The 19,616-nt window shown below is 39.6% G+C and overlaps 2 protein-coding genes across 2 annotated transcripts in view; both read right to left on the bottom strand.

Annotated features, from left to right (window-relative positions):
• The window catches only part of LOC145999002 (uncharacterized), a 133,139-nt gene that overhangs the window by 82,780 nt on the left and 30,743 nt on the right, over nt 1–19,616 (bottom strand). The gene's annotated exons all lie outside the window — the stretch shown is intronic.
• LOC145998400 (uncharacterized) lies at nt 15,753–16,868 on the bottom strand. Its single transcript, XM_083134805.1, has one exon. The coding sequence runs from the start codon at nt 16,866–16,868 to the stop codon at nt 15,753–15,755; it is 1,116 nt and encodes a 371-aa protein (XP_082990931.1).

Here is a 19,616-nt window from a genome sequence, read left to right as displayed (position 1 = left end):
TTGGATTGGACGTGGAGGGCCTGTCAAATGGCCGGCTCGTTCCCCAGATTTGCCACCGTTAGACTTTTTTTCTGTGGGGAAAGCTGAAGGACATTGTCTACCGGGATGTGCCAACAACTCCAGAGGATATGCAACACCGCATCACTGCGGCCTGTAGGGACATTCCCTACGAGATGCTACATTCTGTGCAACGATCTTTGCGTGGGCGCCTCGTTACCTGTATCGCAGCTGACGGCCACCACTTTGAACACACACTTTGACAGGTTTTCGCTTCTTACGCAGTGGTTCTTCGACATACTGTCATGGTCATTTTCATTATGCTGTAACACTGTCAAATAGGTGCTGACGATGTCTACTGTATTTTTTCTTCCTTTAACACGTTCTGTCTTCATCTTGTCCAATGGCTTCCGACATCTCATACTTGTACATGCCGTGGTACTGACGGTCAAGTGGGCCAGTTGTTAGTTTGTTTACATATTTTCACATGGTCATATCTTCGTTCCTATGTGCAGTAGATGCATGAGACCAACGGCGTTGTGTTTCTCTGCGTGTGCTCTTTTATATTATGCATGTTATTGTATATCGTTTCATTTTAAAAAATATGACTTTGCTCCAGATGCCCCATTTGTCGATATATTTCGACCCACACCATACCTCCGATTTACGAGCCCCATTTGATATTATTGTTTCCCGCAAACCTCACATCGCTACTGTTTCTGGTTTCTTCGTTATTTCAGGTGGTACTTTTAGGTGCCTCACGCGGTATACTTAAAATTGTATTTAGAATTTAGTTTTATGTATTTTTTGTGTATACATATACTCATTAATTGTATCTTTACAGTTCTTATTTGATTTCAAATTGTCCATGCATTTTTCCCCATCTTTCTTACTTATTTACTATTATTATTATTATTTGTTTTCTTTTCTTTTTTTCTTATTGGATATATATACCGTTTGTAACTGTAGACTGTATTCTGACAAGGGTTAGGTGGGAGAACAGCGTACGCTGAACCTCGCCCGCTCAATAAAGATATATTATTATTATTATTATTAATTGGTATTTTGAACATATACCGTATTGCTCTTTTGTGTAGAGTGAAAGGACATAGAGGCAACAGCTTTCGTGCATTGGAGAGACATTAATCTTCAAAAATACATGATTTACCGGCGAAATAAATTAAGCGATGGGAAAAATACTTCCACGACCTTTCAAAAGGTACCTTGAGTGTACGGAAAGTCAGTTCGGTGAGTACTTCCTGTAAAATGGAGAAATACGTTTTACAATACCGGAAGTATCTCCGATTGCTTTCAAATTCGGCATACTCACTAATTTTGGCCTCGTAATCACGAATCTACAGTTAAAAATTGGCGGTTACGTCTAGAAATTTCAAAATTACGTGCAGATATCAACACTGATTGTAGATACACTAAAGCCCCTATCATACGGAACTGGATTTCTAGTTGGAAAGCTCTAGTTGGCGATGAACTGACTTTCTAGGTAGAAATTATGGCCGACTGGCTGACTGCTTGACTGGTTTTGAGGAATAGGACATGTTCTAATTGCTACTAACTTCTTCGACTAGATTCTGTGGACCAGCCAATCAGAGCAAAGTTTGGCCATGTAAAGATAATCTGTGAGTTTGCAAAGTAGCGTTTTTTGTCTGTGGTTTCCGAGTGCAGGCATGTTTACAATTGAAAAAGCTAAAATATTCTTCCATACGTGTATAGTAAACGTTGTAAAGTATGTATTTTATCAGCGCCGTTCTTCTCTACCTAAAAGTATTTAATACGAAGCGATATTCCACTCGGTTGAATAGTTATCGTATTTTAAAAGTGTGAAGTGATACGTTGTTTACATCTCGCGCGGCCGCCATTATGGGAACGAAAGACTATCGACAAGTACGGTGTAACAAGTACCGTGTGAGGCGATAAATAGCAAATGGGTAGTCAGTCCAGCGTCAACTTAGGGCCGGTTGCACCATCTCCGCTTAACGTCATATCCCCCACTTAACACCATTTCGCGGTTGTTCAATGTCCGCCTAACGTTACCTAGCACTTAAAGTCCCGTGTAACGTAAGTGGCGGTCGGGGCTCCGCCTAACGCGTTAAGTGCCAGGTAAACATGGAAAAGCAGTACACTGTGCAGCGAACAGATACGTGCAGCACCTAGTATAATCTGTGTTTACACTTTTATAGTTGATAAAATGGCAAAGTCTCGATCAGCTGTTGCAAATTGCGAAAGTTTGCTGCATGTTTTGCATTACCAAATAAGAGCAAAAAAAAAAAAGGCGGATTTGTTAATTATCCCAGGAACGGCAATAAATAAAGCAAGGTTTGTAAATATATGTGTAGAAATGAATATTAGATGGTCATTTTCGTGTGTGTTCCGAAAATGTTGTATATTGATATTAGCATTAGCAGTTTCACTGTAATTCCGTATGTAGGATTTGAGTGCATGCGGGTACAGAAAATAAAACCAGGTTAAAGTAATGCGTTTGATGCTTGCAAAATTGTATTAAAATGCCGTTCCAAATAAATGAATGTGTGTTTGCTGTAACAATTTTTTTCAACCAAACGCAATACACGAAATGTACACCATGCATCAGTTGCTTTTTCACAATCCTGGTAATTTGTAATCTTTAAGATTAAAACACGTGTAATATTATTAGAGTCACTTCCGTCGCCATTGGTGTGAATGTAACATTGCAAATAAACAAGTAATGTGTTGTTTCCGAACAACAACTGGCAATGAATGCACGTATAATATTTAGCAGTAGCTACTCTTACCGTCCAGTTCATACATATGTACGTACAAGGAACAATTTCCGAATGCGTGATGTGTTTTTACAAACACACACATTTACAATAATAACCTTGCAAGAAACTACATACCTAGTAGTACATAAGACGTAATACCAATCTTTTAAGAAACGTATACATTGTATATGTGTGATTTTGTATGTTAACTTCCAAAATTGGCAAAAAAAAAGGTTTACTGTTAACAAGCATCCTTACGATGTTGACATGCATGTACAAGGAACAATTTCCTACTGGTTTTGCACCTAACCTAACCAACCCTACCCTAATATTCATGGGAGAGCATAAGACGTAAATGCCAAAGTTTTTTTTTCGGTATTTACTACTTAGAGGAAACGTTTTATGCGAAGTAACATATTTTTAATTACATTGTGCGAGATTTTGTACTTTAACTTTAAAACTGGCAAAGAATAATAATAATAGAGACAGGTACAGCAGTATCTTTACGGCGTTGATATGTATATACAAGGAACAATTTCCGAATGGTGTTACGTTTCGTAGATACAAAGAAAATGCACCATTGTAATAAACCTTGTACGAATCTACATGCCTGAAGATGCATAAAACGTGCACTCAAGTTTTTTCTGTTTTTTTTAACATTCATATGCAATACACATGATCTTGTATTTGATTTTTCAAAATAACTGGCCTAAAAAGACGAGCGGCTAGAGGCAGCATTAGCACCTTGGGAAATACATGCTAACAACACCAAACCTGGCCTGCCTAACCTATCCACGTAGGCATATAATAGCATAAATAAGCATGTAAATAGGTTTGGCAAATTATAATTTGTTTATTTAAGCTATTATATACATACGTGGATAGGTTAGGCAGGCCATGTTTGGTCTTGTTAGCATGTATTACCCAAGGTGCTAATACTGTCCCTATCCGCTCGTCCACAGCTTGTACGTATGTACAATGTATATTTTCCTGGTGAATATTACTGTTTTTTGTAAAGAAATATATACGTTCTTGCATTGCACTAGCATATAACGTTGCACGAAACTACCTATCTGAAAGTATATACAGCCTGGAGTTTCTTCTTTTTTCTTAATAAGAATAAAACATGCGTACATACAGTACTACGGTACTTTACATTACTATTTGATTCTTCCTTTTGTGCTAAGATGATAGTAATTCCCAAAATGTACCTTATACATGGAACCGTTGATTAACGATTTTTTTTTTGTGCTATTCGAATTTGTTTTGAATACAAAAATTTAATTTTCATCTGCATCGTTAACCAACTTTCACAAAAGCTGCATTATAAATAAAGAAGAAACCTATAAGATGGTCAACGTTGATAATACTAATACTCGCTATTCGCTAAAGAAGGGGTTACGGATTGATAAATCATTAACAGAAACGAATGATAAATTAGTAAGAGCAGAATAGAAGATTGCTCTTCTCATTCCGTATATTTACACAAACTCAGATATGTCAGCCTTGCACTAAAAATTGAATAAATGTAACTTGCATTTGTTACGACTTCGTAAAATTTTGGTCACTGTTTAGTAGTGTTTAATATTTTTTAAAAAGTGACCGTATGTCTTACTGAAAGATAAGACGAGGAATATTCTTTTTTGCATTATGTTAATTGGAGTACGTGAAAAATAAATTGAAAATTTTGTAAGCTTCCCACTACTTCGAAAGATTACGGGTTATATTGTATCATATAACATACATTTGATATTATATGAGAGTACGACACATGCATTACCTACTTCTATCAGCTGTTTCATTTTATTGCAATAAATATTTAGTTTTTTTAAACATATTTCAGTTGAAAAAGCATGCATTTGGAATTGACAAGCAGATGATAGCACGTAATAAACAAACAAAACAATCGAAAACACAACTTTCTCCAGTTTCTGTTGCCAGGTCGTACGGCAAGCAGGAGAAAGTTCCACCTTACAAGGCCGAGGATAAAAATGCTTGGTGCAACCCACCGCCGCCTAAATCTCCCGCCTGTCGTTATCCATCACTTTGTAAAGTGGCAGATTAAGTGGCGATGGTGCAACCGGCCCTTAATATGGTAACCATGGGCGGGTCAAGTAAATGAGCGCTCAGCGAGCAACGTGATCGCTCGGCTACTTGACGGCCAAATAGGCGTTGCACCGCGAGCGCTGCTCACTTGATCGCTGAGCGAACTTAAACCTTGCTCGCCACAGGTTTGAGCCACAGAATATAGCGTTTCTGTGTTTCGATCTCGTGTGGCAAAGGGAAGAAGAGGAAAACTGCATGAGGATGGCGGGTGGCGAGCCGCAAATAGCGTGGCGACCAATAAGGAAATATTAATATTCCAGTTTTTGTAATTGAATTAATGATAGTGTTATTTATTCCAAATAATAAATATTAAATGTAAATATACACCGTAGGTTTGGAATGTTGTGCAAGTGTGTGAAAATGAAAATTTCGACAGTTTTTTTCACATCAACTATTCGATTTCCATTCCATAATTAACAGCGAAATCTTGTCCACTCGACACAGCCACATTGACCACAGATTATTCAAAGGCAAGGCACTGATATTTTGATCAATGAGCAAACTGCGACAAGTAAATGATCTGTCTGCTCAACGAGCGAAAATCTTGCTCAGCGAGCGTCGCTCAGATACTTGACGGGCCCCATGTTTGATGATGTGAACAAATGAAGTTCACTATTCGTTACGCATACTGAGAAAATGGCGTCTTGCATAAGGTGGTAAAAATGTTTGCCCCACGAACCGTTCACGGTAAGGTTAGGTTAGGCAAGCACAGTTAAAATTCAGGGTCGTCATAAACATAGTCTTGAAATGCCAATCATTGCAAAAAATTAGGGATGTTCGGGACAGAATTTCTTTTAGTCGGGACTGTATTTTTTTTAATCCCGACATTCGGGATGGGAAAAAAATCGCCATTTACCGACAAAGTCGGGAAATTTGCGGCACGAGAAATGTTCGAAATTTCCCGAAGCTCTGAAAATCTCGAATTCTACAAGTCATTTTCAACTTAAGTGATTGTTTTTGCATTTCTGGAATAAAAACAAACAATTTCCGATAAGTTCGAGACACTTGCAATGCAGAAAACGTCGAGAATTAACAAATTTTTATAATGACCATTGGCCCGACTGCTCGGGATTCCGAGAAGTCGGGAAATCATCAGGACGGGAATTTTTTTCCCCCGATCCCGGTCCCGACTTTCCGGGATCCCGCACACCCCTACAAAAAATAGTTGTTTTCTTCATAAATCAAGGGTGTTTATTCCGTTCACGGACCCAATTATTTCGGCATATTTTGCAATTTCTAGACGTGACCGCCAAATGTTAACTGCACATTCGTGATTACGAGGTCAAAATTAGTAAGTATGCCGAATATATGTTAGGGTTCGTCTAATGCAGTAAAACGCGACAGTTTGTGGAAATTATTAAAGATACTTGTGGTATTCGGTGCCAAAAGGATGTTCCTTAAGGGTGTGATGGGTGCGGGATTCCGAAAAGTCTGGATCGGGAAATACCGAATGGTCATTTTAAAACGTTCAGGTAATATTTCAGTAACCGCCAAACGTCTGCAATTCCTTTATTTTCTTCTTTTCCACATTGGTACTTACGTATTCTGCATTCCTAAGGATTCTTGAAGGTGCCATTTAGTTTTTTTCACGCAAATAATCTCAATTTTCGACATATCGAGTAATTCTTGTTTGTTCGTTTTCGCTTGCGTTGCACGCAATATGGCGGAGAAATCTTGACTAGCGTTGTCCACGATCAGTGGTTATGCAGTGTTGCAACCTTCTTCATCGAAAAATATCTACTTTCGTGTTACTGATTTTGTAATTTTTTTTTAGGTTCGAAAACCCCATGAACCATGCACGGCATGGTAAGGTTAGGTAAGGTTCGGCAAACATAGTTAAAATTGTCATCTTCTTGGAAAACAACGGTGTGGTTGGAAATACTGACCGGGGCTTACATCATTGAACTCACGCAACAATTGATTCACGTAGTGATGGGTCGTTCGTGAACGAGTCGTTCAAAAGTAACGACTCTCGAGAGCTCGCGACTCGTGAACGATGAGGGAGGAGAAGAGTCGCTAAGGCGAGCGAGTCGTTAAGGTGCTCCATGACTCTTCGAGCCGTCTCGAGAGTCGTGAACGATGAGGGAGGAGAAGAGTCGCTAAGGCGAGCGAGTCGTTAAGGTGCTCCATGACTCTTCGTGCCGTCTCGAGAGTCGCGAACGAACGGCGGGACAAGAGTCGTGGCGCTGTGCTGTGACTCTTCGAGCTGCCAGGAGAGTCGTGAACGAATGATGAGGAAAGAGTCGTGGGACTGTGCTGTGACTCTTCGTGCTGTTTAAAGAGTCGGCAAGCATGTGTCGCAGCGCAGATCTGGAGTGCATTTTGTTGACTCGCTTTCTCACATTTGTTGCGATATAAAAACCAGTGATCGAATGCAAAAAAGGAAGAATATGTAAATGCACGTTATTACTAATAAAAGGTTGATATAATTAATTATATAGCATTTCTGTGCATGCTATCGTACTGCATAATTTGCATTATCCGCAGCATGAAATGCAAACTGAAACAAGATACAAATATAGAAAATCTCACTCATGAGGCAGAGGCCGCGTCCGAATCGGCAGCAGATGTCACCTAGAGCACCGTTCCATCCGGGGATTCAGCCAACCTCCGTTGTCCGAATTCGCGGCAGACGTGGAGTCTGAGGGAAGAGCAGAGAGGCGCGACTGATGCAAGCTTGAACTCGCTGTGACGCTGCGCTTGGCAGCCATATTCTAACTTTCACTTTGTACAGACAACATTTACTGATTAGAGGATGTAAAACTCAGTTATACTTTAACATTTTATCAATAATACTGAATGTAGAAAAATTGTAAATGATGAAATAGCGTGTTACGTTTTTAATATGAGTAGTAACTAGGTGGAAATCATTGTCATGTTTGTTTGGCATCTGCCTTCTGCTTCCGTGCGATTCGCCTGCGCCCCAGAGCGCGGTTGGTGAAGTTCGGGCTGACACCTGGCGGGAAAAGTGACAAACGTACTACAAGGGGACATGTAGATTCGGACGACTTGGACGTGACTTCGACGGCACGCGAGAGCAACGGGAGAGAACGTGACGGAGCGCTTGCCAATCCGGACACGGCCAGAGTAATGAAAACAAGTATGTGCAATAAATTTTGTTTGTGTGTGTGTGTTTACTGTTTACACATATATGTATATCCACACACACACAGACTCGTATTTGTATTCTTCTTATTTTATGCCCCTTTTCTTCAAATTTTAAGTAACCGCGACGATGAGGATGATGCGTGATGATATAGATGAAGGGACACTCGTAAAGAATATCCTTGCCCAGACCGGGACTAGAACCCGGGAAATTCTGTGGCAAGTTCAAATGTCGATTACTTCAGAATCTTGGCTATCTAGTCGGCTACACGCACACACACATACCAGGCCCGTAGCTAGAGGGGAGGCAAGGCTGGGCAACTGCCCCCCCCCCTGAGAGCATGCTTTGCCCCCCCTGTGAAAAATACAGAACACATTCCTACCTGGAATTCTCACTAATCTTTACAATTATATCCTGTATTACTCTAGCAACACGAAGGCGTGTCGGATTCCGTATAACGTCGTATCAGGATTGGGGGGATTCCCTTCCAGATTCAGATTTCGGAAAATGATTTCGCAATTTTCATTATCTAGAACAGTTGTGACACTTTGAGTAGTCTTGTATGAAAAGTGTTAATGTATATGGATGTTTTTTTTTCTCGAATGTGTTGCTATGAAGTTTGAACTGCATAATTTCATAATTTTTTGTTTCCCAAGTCTATCTTTTGGTAATAGCGAGAGAAAGGGAGTGGATTTTTGTTACTTAGCATTGCTTTTCTGCCACATCCAGCTAATCGTGGAGATGAGTGATGACGTGAAATTGATGAAGAGACACTCACAAACAGTGCTGCAACCACAAGGGGGCAGGGGCATTGTCGTTCCCCCCAATCTTGGAGGGAAGTCCAATCTAGGGGGGGCAAGCATTGAAGTAAAGAAACATGACTAGCAGAATCTAAGAATAACAGGACAAATGGATACTCAAGATGGAATTAGTTTTCAAGTGTTTCTTGCATTTTTCTTCCAGACGGCTAAGGGCACTTACAGGGGGCACAGAGTGGCAATTGCATCCCCGATTTCAAATTTTATACAAATAAAAGTACATTTCGTAAAATTTTCTTGCTCGCTTCGCTCGCAAACATACTATTCTTCTAGTTCGTAGTGCAGAACCGCAGCTAGGGGTCAGTGGGAGTCAACCCTGGGCCAAAACAATCTAAATGAAAAAAAAAAATGTTAGAGATTCCTATGGCGCCCAGTGAAATTAAATCAATATTGTTTTCAGTTTGCAAATATTTGGATCTAAAGATTTTCCTGCTTGCTTTGATCCCAATATGATTATTTTCTGTAATACATTCTAAATTACCTGAGAGAGAAGTAAGGCCAGATATATACTTCAGATTGTTGTTAAAGAAACTTTGAATACGTACACAATTTAGAGTTAACGTGTTGCATATGTATTTTCTTATTTTATGTCGCTCCATGTTGCATATGTGTAAAAAATATGCTGTAGATGAAAGTTGTACGTGTCATATGTGCAAAAAGAATAATGTCATGCATATTCTGTCTTTCAAAAATACAGTTTGTGTGCTTGTTTTCCATTACTAGCTAATATGAAATTGAACGTATTGGAAAAATATTTCAAAGCATTTGTTCAAACACAAATGCTTTAGTACCGACTTCTACCCCCTTTTGCATGATTTACGACAATAATAACGTTCTTTTAATGCTATTATTGTTACTACCACTACCACCACTATATTACTATTATTATAATTGGCATGTTTGTTCTGGTACTTGACCCCTCTCCATATAAAGATTTGTGGTTTCGCCTCTGTTCACAAAGAACATTCATGCCAGGCTCTAACCTGGAACCCCTGGCTTCGTAGTGTGTTATGTAACCATCCCACCATGGAGGTCGGCTAGTGGAAGATGTAGGACAGCTTACTGGCTCAAATTATTATCAAACACGATGAAAATGTGATAGTTTTTCACATTTATTATTTCGTTTAGAAAGCGATAAAATTTGTAGTGTGAGACAGGTTACACTAAGCATCTTATGAAATATAAATGTGAATTTCAAATCTTATGAATCATTTCTCTATGCAAACGCATTAAATTTGATAAGGAACATAGGTGTGTGTCATGATATCCATTTTATAAAGGGAAAGTTAAGTTTTAACCCTGACTGTTTGCATAGCATGTTATATATATTACTCTCAAGAATTTTAAACGGCAGTAAAAATAAATTACATTTGCAACTGCGAAGCTTACAATGGGATTGCATACATTAAGGTCATAAGATGCTATATTTCGATTGCTTGTAACATCGAAAGAAGAATTAGACGAGTAAATAGTCATTGATAAAAGTTGCCTTCCTTGATGTCCTGTACACACTGTAAAAATTTTCGATGTTATCAGGCAGCACCCTATGAATATAGGTTCAAGAAAATGACAAGTAGAAAAAATCTGCAGTGAAATAAATACGATTGAAAATCTCTCAAATTATTTTCTATTTATTTTCTTCTATTTATAATATTACATTGTGTCTGTAGCAGACGTTGTCTGTTAAAGTACCTCATGCACAACCTAATTTTTTGACAAATAATTATGTCAACTCTTCTGATATGGAGTTGATTCTCCTAATTTTGTTCATATATCTTAAGCCATTCTGTGACTGGCAGAAATCAGTATCAGCATAAAAAACCCTGAAATTTTGGGTTTGTACGGTTCTGCTCAAAAAGTGGTGGCGAAAAGTGGCCCAGAGACCTCGCTTTTTCGGAAATGGGGTAAGGCGAAGGATGCCCCTTAGATCATTTGGTTTCGTACCGTAATCATTAAGGAAGGTATTTTTTCATAACGTAAAGAGGATACAACATTTCCCTCTATAAAACTTGATATGAAATATGAATGATGACACTGTAATCCAAGAAGTCATTGATCAATCAAAGGATTCTTATTTGTTTGTCGGGTGTCAAACACAGTGGCGTCGCGTGCGGTTCACATACGGGTGTTCACAATATTTTTTTTTTATACTGAATGGAGATTTACTCCTCTCCCTTGTAACTTCATCTTCAATTGAAAAAGTAGGAATAACAGTTCAACTTATTTTCAACTATTTCCCACAAAAATCACGCTATATTTGAAGTAATACATTTTTTTATTCAATTAACACCCTTTTAATTACGCAATTTACAATTAGTAATGGTTAGTGCAACCTAATTAGTATAACATGCAATCTCAGGTATGTACAATGCAAGACTACCATACTTCGCAATCTACTTTCTATTACACCGACCATATGTTAACCAACCACATTCATTCAGCATTGAAAGCACGTGCATCGTTAGCGGGACAGAGGGGAGGACGCGTCCAGTCCAGAAAAAAATATTTTGTATGTAAGATATTTGGGAATTATACAGAATGACCTCGCCCTGCCCACAATAACTCGGTTGGCATGCTTATGATCAATGTGACATTCCATATGTTCCTTCTTCCCTCGTGTTTCGTATTTTCCCTCCTAGCATCATTTTGCCATGGTTCAGAGAGATTGATTTTTGACCATTTAATGCAAGGGTTCTCAAATTTCTTTGCTTCACGGGGCCCTTAGCGTTTCAAGATTTTTCCGCGGCGCCAAGAATGTAGCCCTCTCTAACACTTGCATCAGTCATTTACTTGTAAGATTGTATGCCTTAAGTTAAAAATTAAACACGTATTTCAAATTCAGAAACATTTCATATGTAAAAATGTACTAAATAAGCACATATTTGAAACATCCATAGCACTGACTAACAATTCAGTGAAAATATTGGAACATTTCGCAGCGCCCCTCAGGATGCCGCGGCACACTCTTATTATTAACATATTTACCCGTCGTTGCCTTCTAATCGAGGGGTCCTCGGTTCGATACCCGTGGAGGAACTTAATTATTCGAATCCCACTTGAAACTGTAGGTCCAGTCCCGATTAGTCTTACTGAGCATAAATTGGACTTAAAACACCAAAAAAAATCAATCAAACATATTTACCATCCTTGATCTTATGCATTGCACGAAACTAATCGTTCCAGAGGCAGTCTTTTTGTATAGCTATGTGCAAATGGTAACAAACGCCCAGAATGTGTCCTTTGTCCATCCATGCTTCGAGTGAATTGTTCAATTACAAGAACTGTCCGATGAAAAAAGAATAACAATTCTCTTTTAGATATATTAAAATATTTTTTAAATGTATCTATTACAAACAAGACTACTTACTGATTTGTCCGAATAAGTGGCCAAAGAACACACTCTAAATATGCACTTTCAATTATACATTTGCACATGAACTCCCTCCTGAAGGATAACCGGCCGAAGCCTATAATTGAGCTCTAGATATTACACAGAAAAAAAATAATTCTCACTGTGGGTCGAGTAATTGAACGCCACACACCGACGCACAATGCACTTAAATAATGATATCAAGAGAAACTAAATTCTACATTATGCTGGCACTTACCTTTATACAGGATACAGTTCCTTTAGTAATTTCTGTTGTAACCACTGTGGTGAATTTTACTTGTATTCTACCTCTTGTACAATGTAGAGGTCCGGCTGGTGAGGGCCCATCCTTTTTACTTCAGTTCGTTCTGCTTCGCTCATTCGCGAAAATGGAGTTTCTTTCAAACTCCTAACAGTATTCATAGTGTACAAAACACAACACTACACTACACACACACACACACGCACGCACGTCTGAAAGCCAAGGCACATAAGGTCACCCAACCGCTTGCCAATAGATATCGCGCTCTCCAACAGTCGACACCACTCTAACCGCGTTTTGCCGGTTGCCGCCAAAGAGCATAGGCTTTTTTATTGCCCCGCAAAAGGAAGGGAACTTGACCTTTCCAAAAATAACGTGTCCCTTGCAGGTCTCCCACAGCAACAGTGTTGCCAACAACTGAAATGCAGAAGTTGCTAAATCTTCAACATGCGCTAAAAGTTGCTGAATCAAATTTACTGGTGAAAAATGCAAAATATATTTTTAAAAAGTGCTGTAAAGAACAACTTACATCAGGTTTATTCCAACCAATAAATTAAATTTGAATGTTTGTGCGTTTATATGTACATTAAAAAAAATACTTAATTTCAAATGAGAATTTATGCATATTTCATTTTAACTTTCTAACTTCAAAGAAGAAAATATTATGTGCAGCAAAAATGCATCTCTAATATTCTGAAAGTTATATTTTGTTCTTCACACAATAAGCATATTCCAATAACGTAGAGAATAGTAAAAATAATTTACTAACATCAATTAAATTTTTTTACGGTAACAGCTATTTAGGCCTAGGACTCCATACTATTCTGAGTATAGTTACCAGAAAAATGCCCGTTCAATTGATGTAAATGTAGTCGGCACTTTCCTTTGCAATTTAATTCGGTGAGAGTTCTTCTTTTTTTTGCATTAAAAACGTCGATTACTAAAAAAAAGTTGCACAGTCTGAATGGCCCTTAGCCGCACATGCGCAAATCATATAAACCTTGAGAGATATGTAACTCCTGCAGACTAGTTTCTAAAGAAAAGTCGCTCGTCACTATTCCGTGAACTTTAGCGCCCACTGGAATTTAAAATCCGCAAGGTTTAGCGACTTCACACTAAAGTTTGCAACTATGTAGTGCAGACCGTCTCGAGTCCCCCTAGGCATGCCTTGTATATGCTGCACTCTGGTGTCGAATGCAAGAAGTATTGCCGCTTGAATCCGGGCTCCCAGCACCATATGTTCGCACAGACCAGTGAACACTTCTGCGGTATAGTGGCCAACAGCCCGTTAGCTGCCAGTTCACAACACACAAAACAGCAATTGTGTTCATCGCAACCGTGCAACACAGGAGTCAGTGTTACCAACTATCTAAAAAAGTTATCAGACGTGAAAGACGTCAACTCCGAGTAAATTGTGTGTACATATTCGAACATCAAAAAAGTATTTTTTTCAATTAAATATATGTGTGTGTGTGTGCATTTAATATGTACGTAATTTAAAACATATACATGAGTGTTCACGTGCTCATGCGAACATTATCACGCGACGCGCCTGGTCAAACACATGTATTTCAATGACACAATATTTTGCAAAATGGTTAACGTAACCAGTAGGCAAACATTGTCTGTAGTGATGCAAGTCTCTCCCCTTTGAAGCAAATAGGAGCCATGTTTTAGCAAGTAGGCCTACAAAAAATTATACAAATTTTTACACAATTCATCAAAGTGTAGATAACATGTAACCATTATTATTTAATTAATTCGATTTTTCTTGCATAACACAACATAATGGTGGTGTTGGATTCTCTTTAGATTCCTTTGTGTGTAAAAATATTGCATACTGGAAATTATAGTGCATTATGAAGCACAATTTATAAAGGACTTCCTTAATCAGTTCCGCAGAGAAGCCCAAAGTTACATATTAATCGTCTATTAACATTATTGACATGTAAATATAAAGTAGATAAAATCCCAATTAGTCTATATATGTTAAACTTCATCTTTGTATTCTTTGTTAGTCCGAAAGGTCATTATCGAAATATTGTTATTTGATGTTGCTCGAACTTTTTTTGTTCGTTGGATTTTCAAGATATCATCCCTTTCCTGTTACCATAGAATAGTTAGAACCTAACCTAACCTAACTAGTCTATGCTGTTACTTATCACGTTTGGAGGAGGGGGGCAAGCGCCCCTCTGTACCCTGCTATATCTGCCAATGCAACACAATATATTAAAAATTTGCCCCCTCTAGGATTGACTTTGCCCCCGCTAGTAAGCAATCCTGGCTACGGGCCTGACACATACACAAAAATGCAATACAATTTATTAATCTTGAAGGACAGAGGCTGATACGTTCCGTTGTGTTCGTTTATTTAAATACAATCATCTGCTTCAATACCTCCTACCCCCCCCCCCTTCCCCCTCTTCAGGCATGTGTTTCGAGAAAAAAAAAGCTTGACGACTCTTTTGAACGACTCTTCTCAGTGAGCGAGCGCTCATGAGTCGACTCACACAAATGAACGGCTTGAACCCACCACTAGATTCACGTAGTGGAAGGACATAGAGGCAACAGCTTTCGTGCATTGGACATTAATCTTCAAAAATACATGATTTACCGCGAAATAAATTAACCGATGGTGGAAAAAAAACACTTCCACGACCTTTCAAAAGTGTAGGGAAAGTCAGTTCGGTAAGTACTTTATCCTGTAAAATTGAAGAAATACGTTTTGCGGATACGAAAATTTTACCGCTAAAACAATCATTTAAAAGTGAAAATGACGAGTAGAATTCGAGATTTCCAGATCTCTGGAAAATTTCGAACATTTTCCGTCCCGAATGTCGAGATATAAATAATTCCCGTCCCGATCCAAAAAATTCTGTCTTCCACGCCCCACCCGTAGTGTTGGTGGATAACCTCCCCCCCCCCCCCATTTGTCCAAGTGTTTCTATAAAAGAACATACTCCACCTTTCGGCACGCCAATGTTTGCGAATTCCGATATATTCTTGTGCGAAGCTTTTTTATGACAATGGCGACGATAGGGTGGACGGAGGGTAGAGGCAACGCGTTTTCGGAACATCTCTGAGGTGTTCTTATGCGCAAGTTGAAAGCGAGTCGCACAGAAACCGAATCAACTGGTGAGGGAGTTGCAACGCGCGACTGTTGGCGCGTGTTTACAATTCTCAAGCAGCGTTGCAAGTGAACAAAAAACAGTGGGTAACAATGACTCAATGCAGAATTGTAGAACAACAAAAGCTCACTAGCGAAAACAATACAATAAGCTTACCTTATGTGTTGTAAATACTGCAAATACGATCAAATGAAGAAACCAATGATTTATTCCAGGTCTTCTATGCCTTCAAGTTCAGAACCTGAATCGGACATTTCGCAACAAGAATCTTCTGCACTCGACAATGAATCGTCCGCACTGCTGCTACTGTCGCCAACCCTGAAAGCCAGACGCTCTATTTCTGGTTCCAGCAAACCCTCCGTCCGAATGTATTGTTCCTCAGTTTTTCTAACATTGCTGCAACATGACTCCCATTCCTCCTCTCCAATCACCGAAAACGCTTCCTTACAAAGTTCCCACACATCATTTAATTTGAAAGTCACATTGCGATTTGCAACCCATTGTTTAGAAATGCCCCAAATTTTCTCTATAGCATTTAAATCGGGATGATATGCAGGCAAGCGAAGGACTGTGTGGCCATGTTCATTCATCAGTTCATCTAAAACGTAGGATTTCATCTTCGGTTTGTGCAGTTTTATAAGGCTGTATAGTTCAGGCTTGAACATATCGTCCGTAAATGGTATATTGTTTTTTAATAGCCACTCTTGCATTTCCTTTTTCTTGGTGTTAGACGAAGGGCATCTTTCTTTCTGAATATTGTGGTAGGATGCGTTGTCGATTACGAAGACGGAATTTGAGGGTAAATTTGGAATGACCATTTCTCTTATCCACCGCATGTAATTGCTGGAATTCATCTCCGAGTGGTAGTCTCCAGTTTTCTGATTGGATTTAAATATCAGAAGGGCGTTAGGGATGAACCCCTTGTCGCTGCCTGCATGGACAATAATGAGACGTTGCCCTTTGGATATTGGAGATTTCAGGCCCTCGAGACTATCGTCGCACCATGTTTTAGTGGTTGTGTGGGAACTATGAATGTATGTTTCATCGGTGTATACAATAGGACGGCCTTCCCGACGATATCTACTGATGGCCCGTAAATAAGCAATCCTTGTATTCCGAATGTCATTCCTCTCAATAAGCACACGTCTATTAGTTTCCACTTTCTTCCACCTAAACCCAAGTTTTTTGAAGATCTTCAATAAACTGGTTGCCTGCCCTTTATATCCGATGGTTTTCCTTAATTTTGCAAGCACAGATTTTACTGTTGGGACTTGCCTGTCTACGGTGTAAAATTCATTAATTGTTCTCCGAACAACGCACATGTCAAAATCATCTATATCTGTACACGGCCGCGGACGATTTTTATTTCTACGGGGCGTACTGTATGATGACGATGATCCAGCACGAACCGCCGAACTTTCCTTCTTAATTGATTTTACCGTACTTAAAGATACACCTGTCGCAGCACAAACACGGTCAATGACTTTTTTAAGAGGCAACTTTAAAACATTTTGGTCAGCCTCTTCTTGCATGAATTGCAAGACGTTTGCCACAACTTCACGCGTTTGTCCCCTAAGCGTTCTACGATAAACTTTGGAATGAACAGGAGGCATATTTTATGTGAGGAACACACTACGAAATCGCACTTCCATACACTCAGCAGCACGCTCAAGTCTAGCACCAGATCCTCGCACCTCGGTATCACTTTCACGAATGATTTCTGAGCATGTCGTTCTGCGCAACCTGCTACGCCGTCAGAAGGAAGAAGACCATTTTAGGCTCGCTGACTAGCGAAGCGACAGAACTCAGAGATGTTCCGAAAACGCGTTGCCTCTAACGACAGTTTAATTTCATTTGGTAGATAAGGTTTGGCGGCCCAGGTTCCTTTTCTTTTATTGCGATTTCATCATGCTACGAATGCAATTTTTACATGGTTTGATTTCGATTTACGTCTGTTAATACATACTACGGAGTCTTAGCAATTACTTAAGATTTTGTTCAATACACAGTGCGGCAATTTGAAATCGAGACTGGTGCTGTAAAAAATAAAAAAGTCTTCATAGAAAGTTACTTACCTTGGATCATTCAAAGTAGGACCCTCCTGCATCCACACATCTAAGCGCAATGCCTACCAGTGCATGGAAGGATTGCTGGAATTCGTTTTGTGTAACGCTTTTTAAAATCCATGTCGTAGCCTTCTTGATTGTTGGTACATCATAAAAGTAGGAACCTTTCAGTGCAGATTTTGGTTTAGGAAATAAAAAAAATAATCACACGGAGCCAGATCCGGTGAGTAGGCAGGGTGTGACAACACAGTCTATTTAGGGACAAAAAGTTCTTCGCAATCACAGTCTTGTGACTTGGGGCACTGTCATGAAGCAGACTCCAGATGCAATCATTCTGATACTCGGGCCTCACAGTGTTATTCCTTATACCAAACGTTTCAGTACCTCAAGATAAAATGCAGCAGTAACAGTCTGTCTGAAATTTCAGTCTTCAGTAATGATTATCCTCACTTCCTCAACCAATTTTGGTGTTCTCACCGTCCCTGCTACAGCTGATGCTCGTCATGTTCAATTGGCTCCCGTCCTTTACTGAAATGCCTGAGCAATTCAAATACTTGCGTACAGGATAAACAATTGTCCCTATAGACTTGCTACAACATGTGAAATGTTTCCGAAGCAGTTTTACCCAAGAGCGCACAAAACTTGATGTTTGCTCTTTATTCCATGTTGAAATCACAACGCACTTTCACGACAAGTGCCCACATTCAACAACACCACAAGCAGCAATGTCACTCAAGGTCAATGACCTCTGCGTCAATTGTTTATGAGGTACATGTTACTTGCAAGCACCACAGAAACTTGCAGAGTGGCGCCACCTACTTCGTCAAATTGCCGCTCTGTGTATATGCTTTCATGCTTAGGTTAGGCAGGCCAGGTTTCGTTCTCTAATTAAAATCAAGTCCCTAAATGAATTCTACGAAGGCTCCGATTTACTTCTACAATCATTCCCACTAGTCAACGAAGAATACCTTGGTATTGCTAGTTCAGGTCTTGTTTCGGTGCAACCATCCTGAGAAACAGTAATTTGCCCTGTGTGAATGTAATGAATTACAGACACATACTTGCCACTGACATTTTTTTTCTGTCAGATAATGCCTGAATCACATGAGGCTAGATTTCCTGCTGGATTTTAGTTGGAGTTGGACTAGTTGTGTGGTATTGGCTGACTCATCTGCCAGTTTTCACCTCACACAATACTTGTTGTTACCATAATCAGGGGTGCCCACAGGGGGGGATTATGGTGCAGGCTGTGCCATTCAGATTTTTTGGGAGGATTTTTTTTCAAATAATATAAAAATTCAACATTTATATATTTTTCCAACATAAATGTAAAAATTTTACACCTTAAATGCATCATATTTAATCCATTAGATGAAGAAAAGAAAGTGTTTAAGGGTATTATCGAAGGAAGGGGGAGAAATACAAGGGTCGTTCAAGGTTGACCGGGATTTTCGTACGTAAAAAATCGATGAATAGCCGGATCATGATGAAACGTGCGGGTGACGTAATGTATTCCTTCGCGAGTAACTAGCGCCCGGCATGACATATTTCGCACATGCGCAGCAGTTGCAGCGAACATGGCGGCAAGCAGTGTGTCTGTGGCTGTGGAGCAGCGGTGTGTAATCAAATTTCTCGTGAAGGAGAAAGTGAAACCAGCTGAGATTTTCAGACGATTGCAAGCACAGTATGGTGAACAAACGATGTCGCGGACAAGAGTGTACGAATGGTGTGAGCAGTTTCGCGAAGGACGGGAGCTGTTGACAAATGAAGCACGTGGACACATTTACCCGACTGCAGTCACACCAGTGAATATCGCACGTGTTGAGCAAATGATTCTTGAGAACCGGCGAGTAACAGTGCGGGATATTGCTGCCGAGGTGAATATCAGTGTCGGGAGTGTTGAGACAATCATTCACGACCACTTACGCTTTCGCAAAATCTGTACAAGGTGGGTTCCCCGCCAGCTGACATTCGATCAGAAGTGGACACGCAGGACGGTCTGTG

This window comes from Lepisma saccharinum, chromosome 14 (assembly GCF_977018435.1).
Source record: "Lepisma saccharinum chromosome 14, izLepSacc3.1, whole genome shotgun sequence".
Classification (NCBI taxonomy): Eukaryota; Metazoa; Arthropoda; class Insecta; order Zygentoma; family Lepismatidae; genus Lepisma; species Lepisma saccharinum.
The sequence above is the reverse complement of the archived record's forward strand: the minus strand, read 5'-3'. Positions and strand labels throughout refer to the sequence as shown.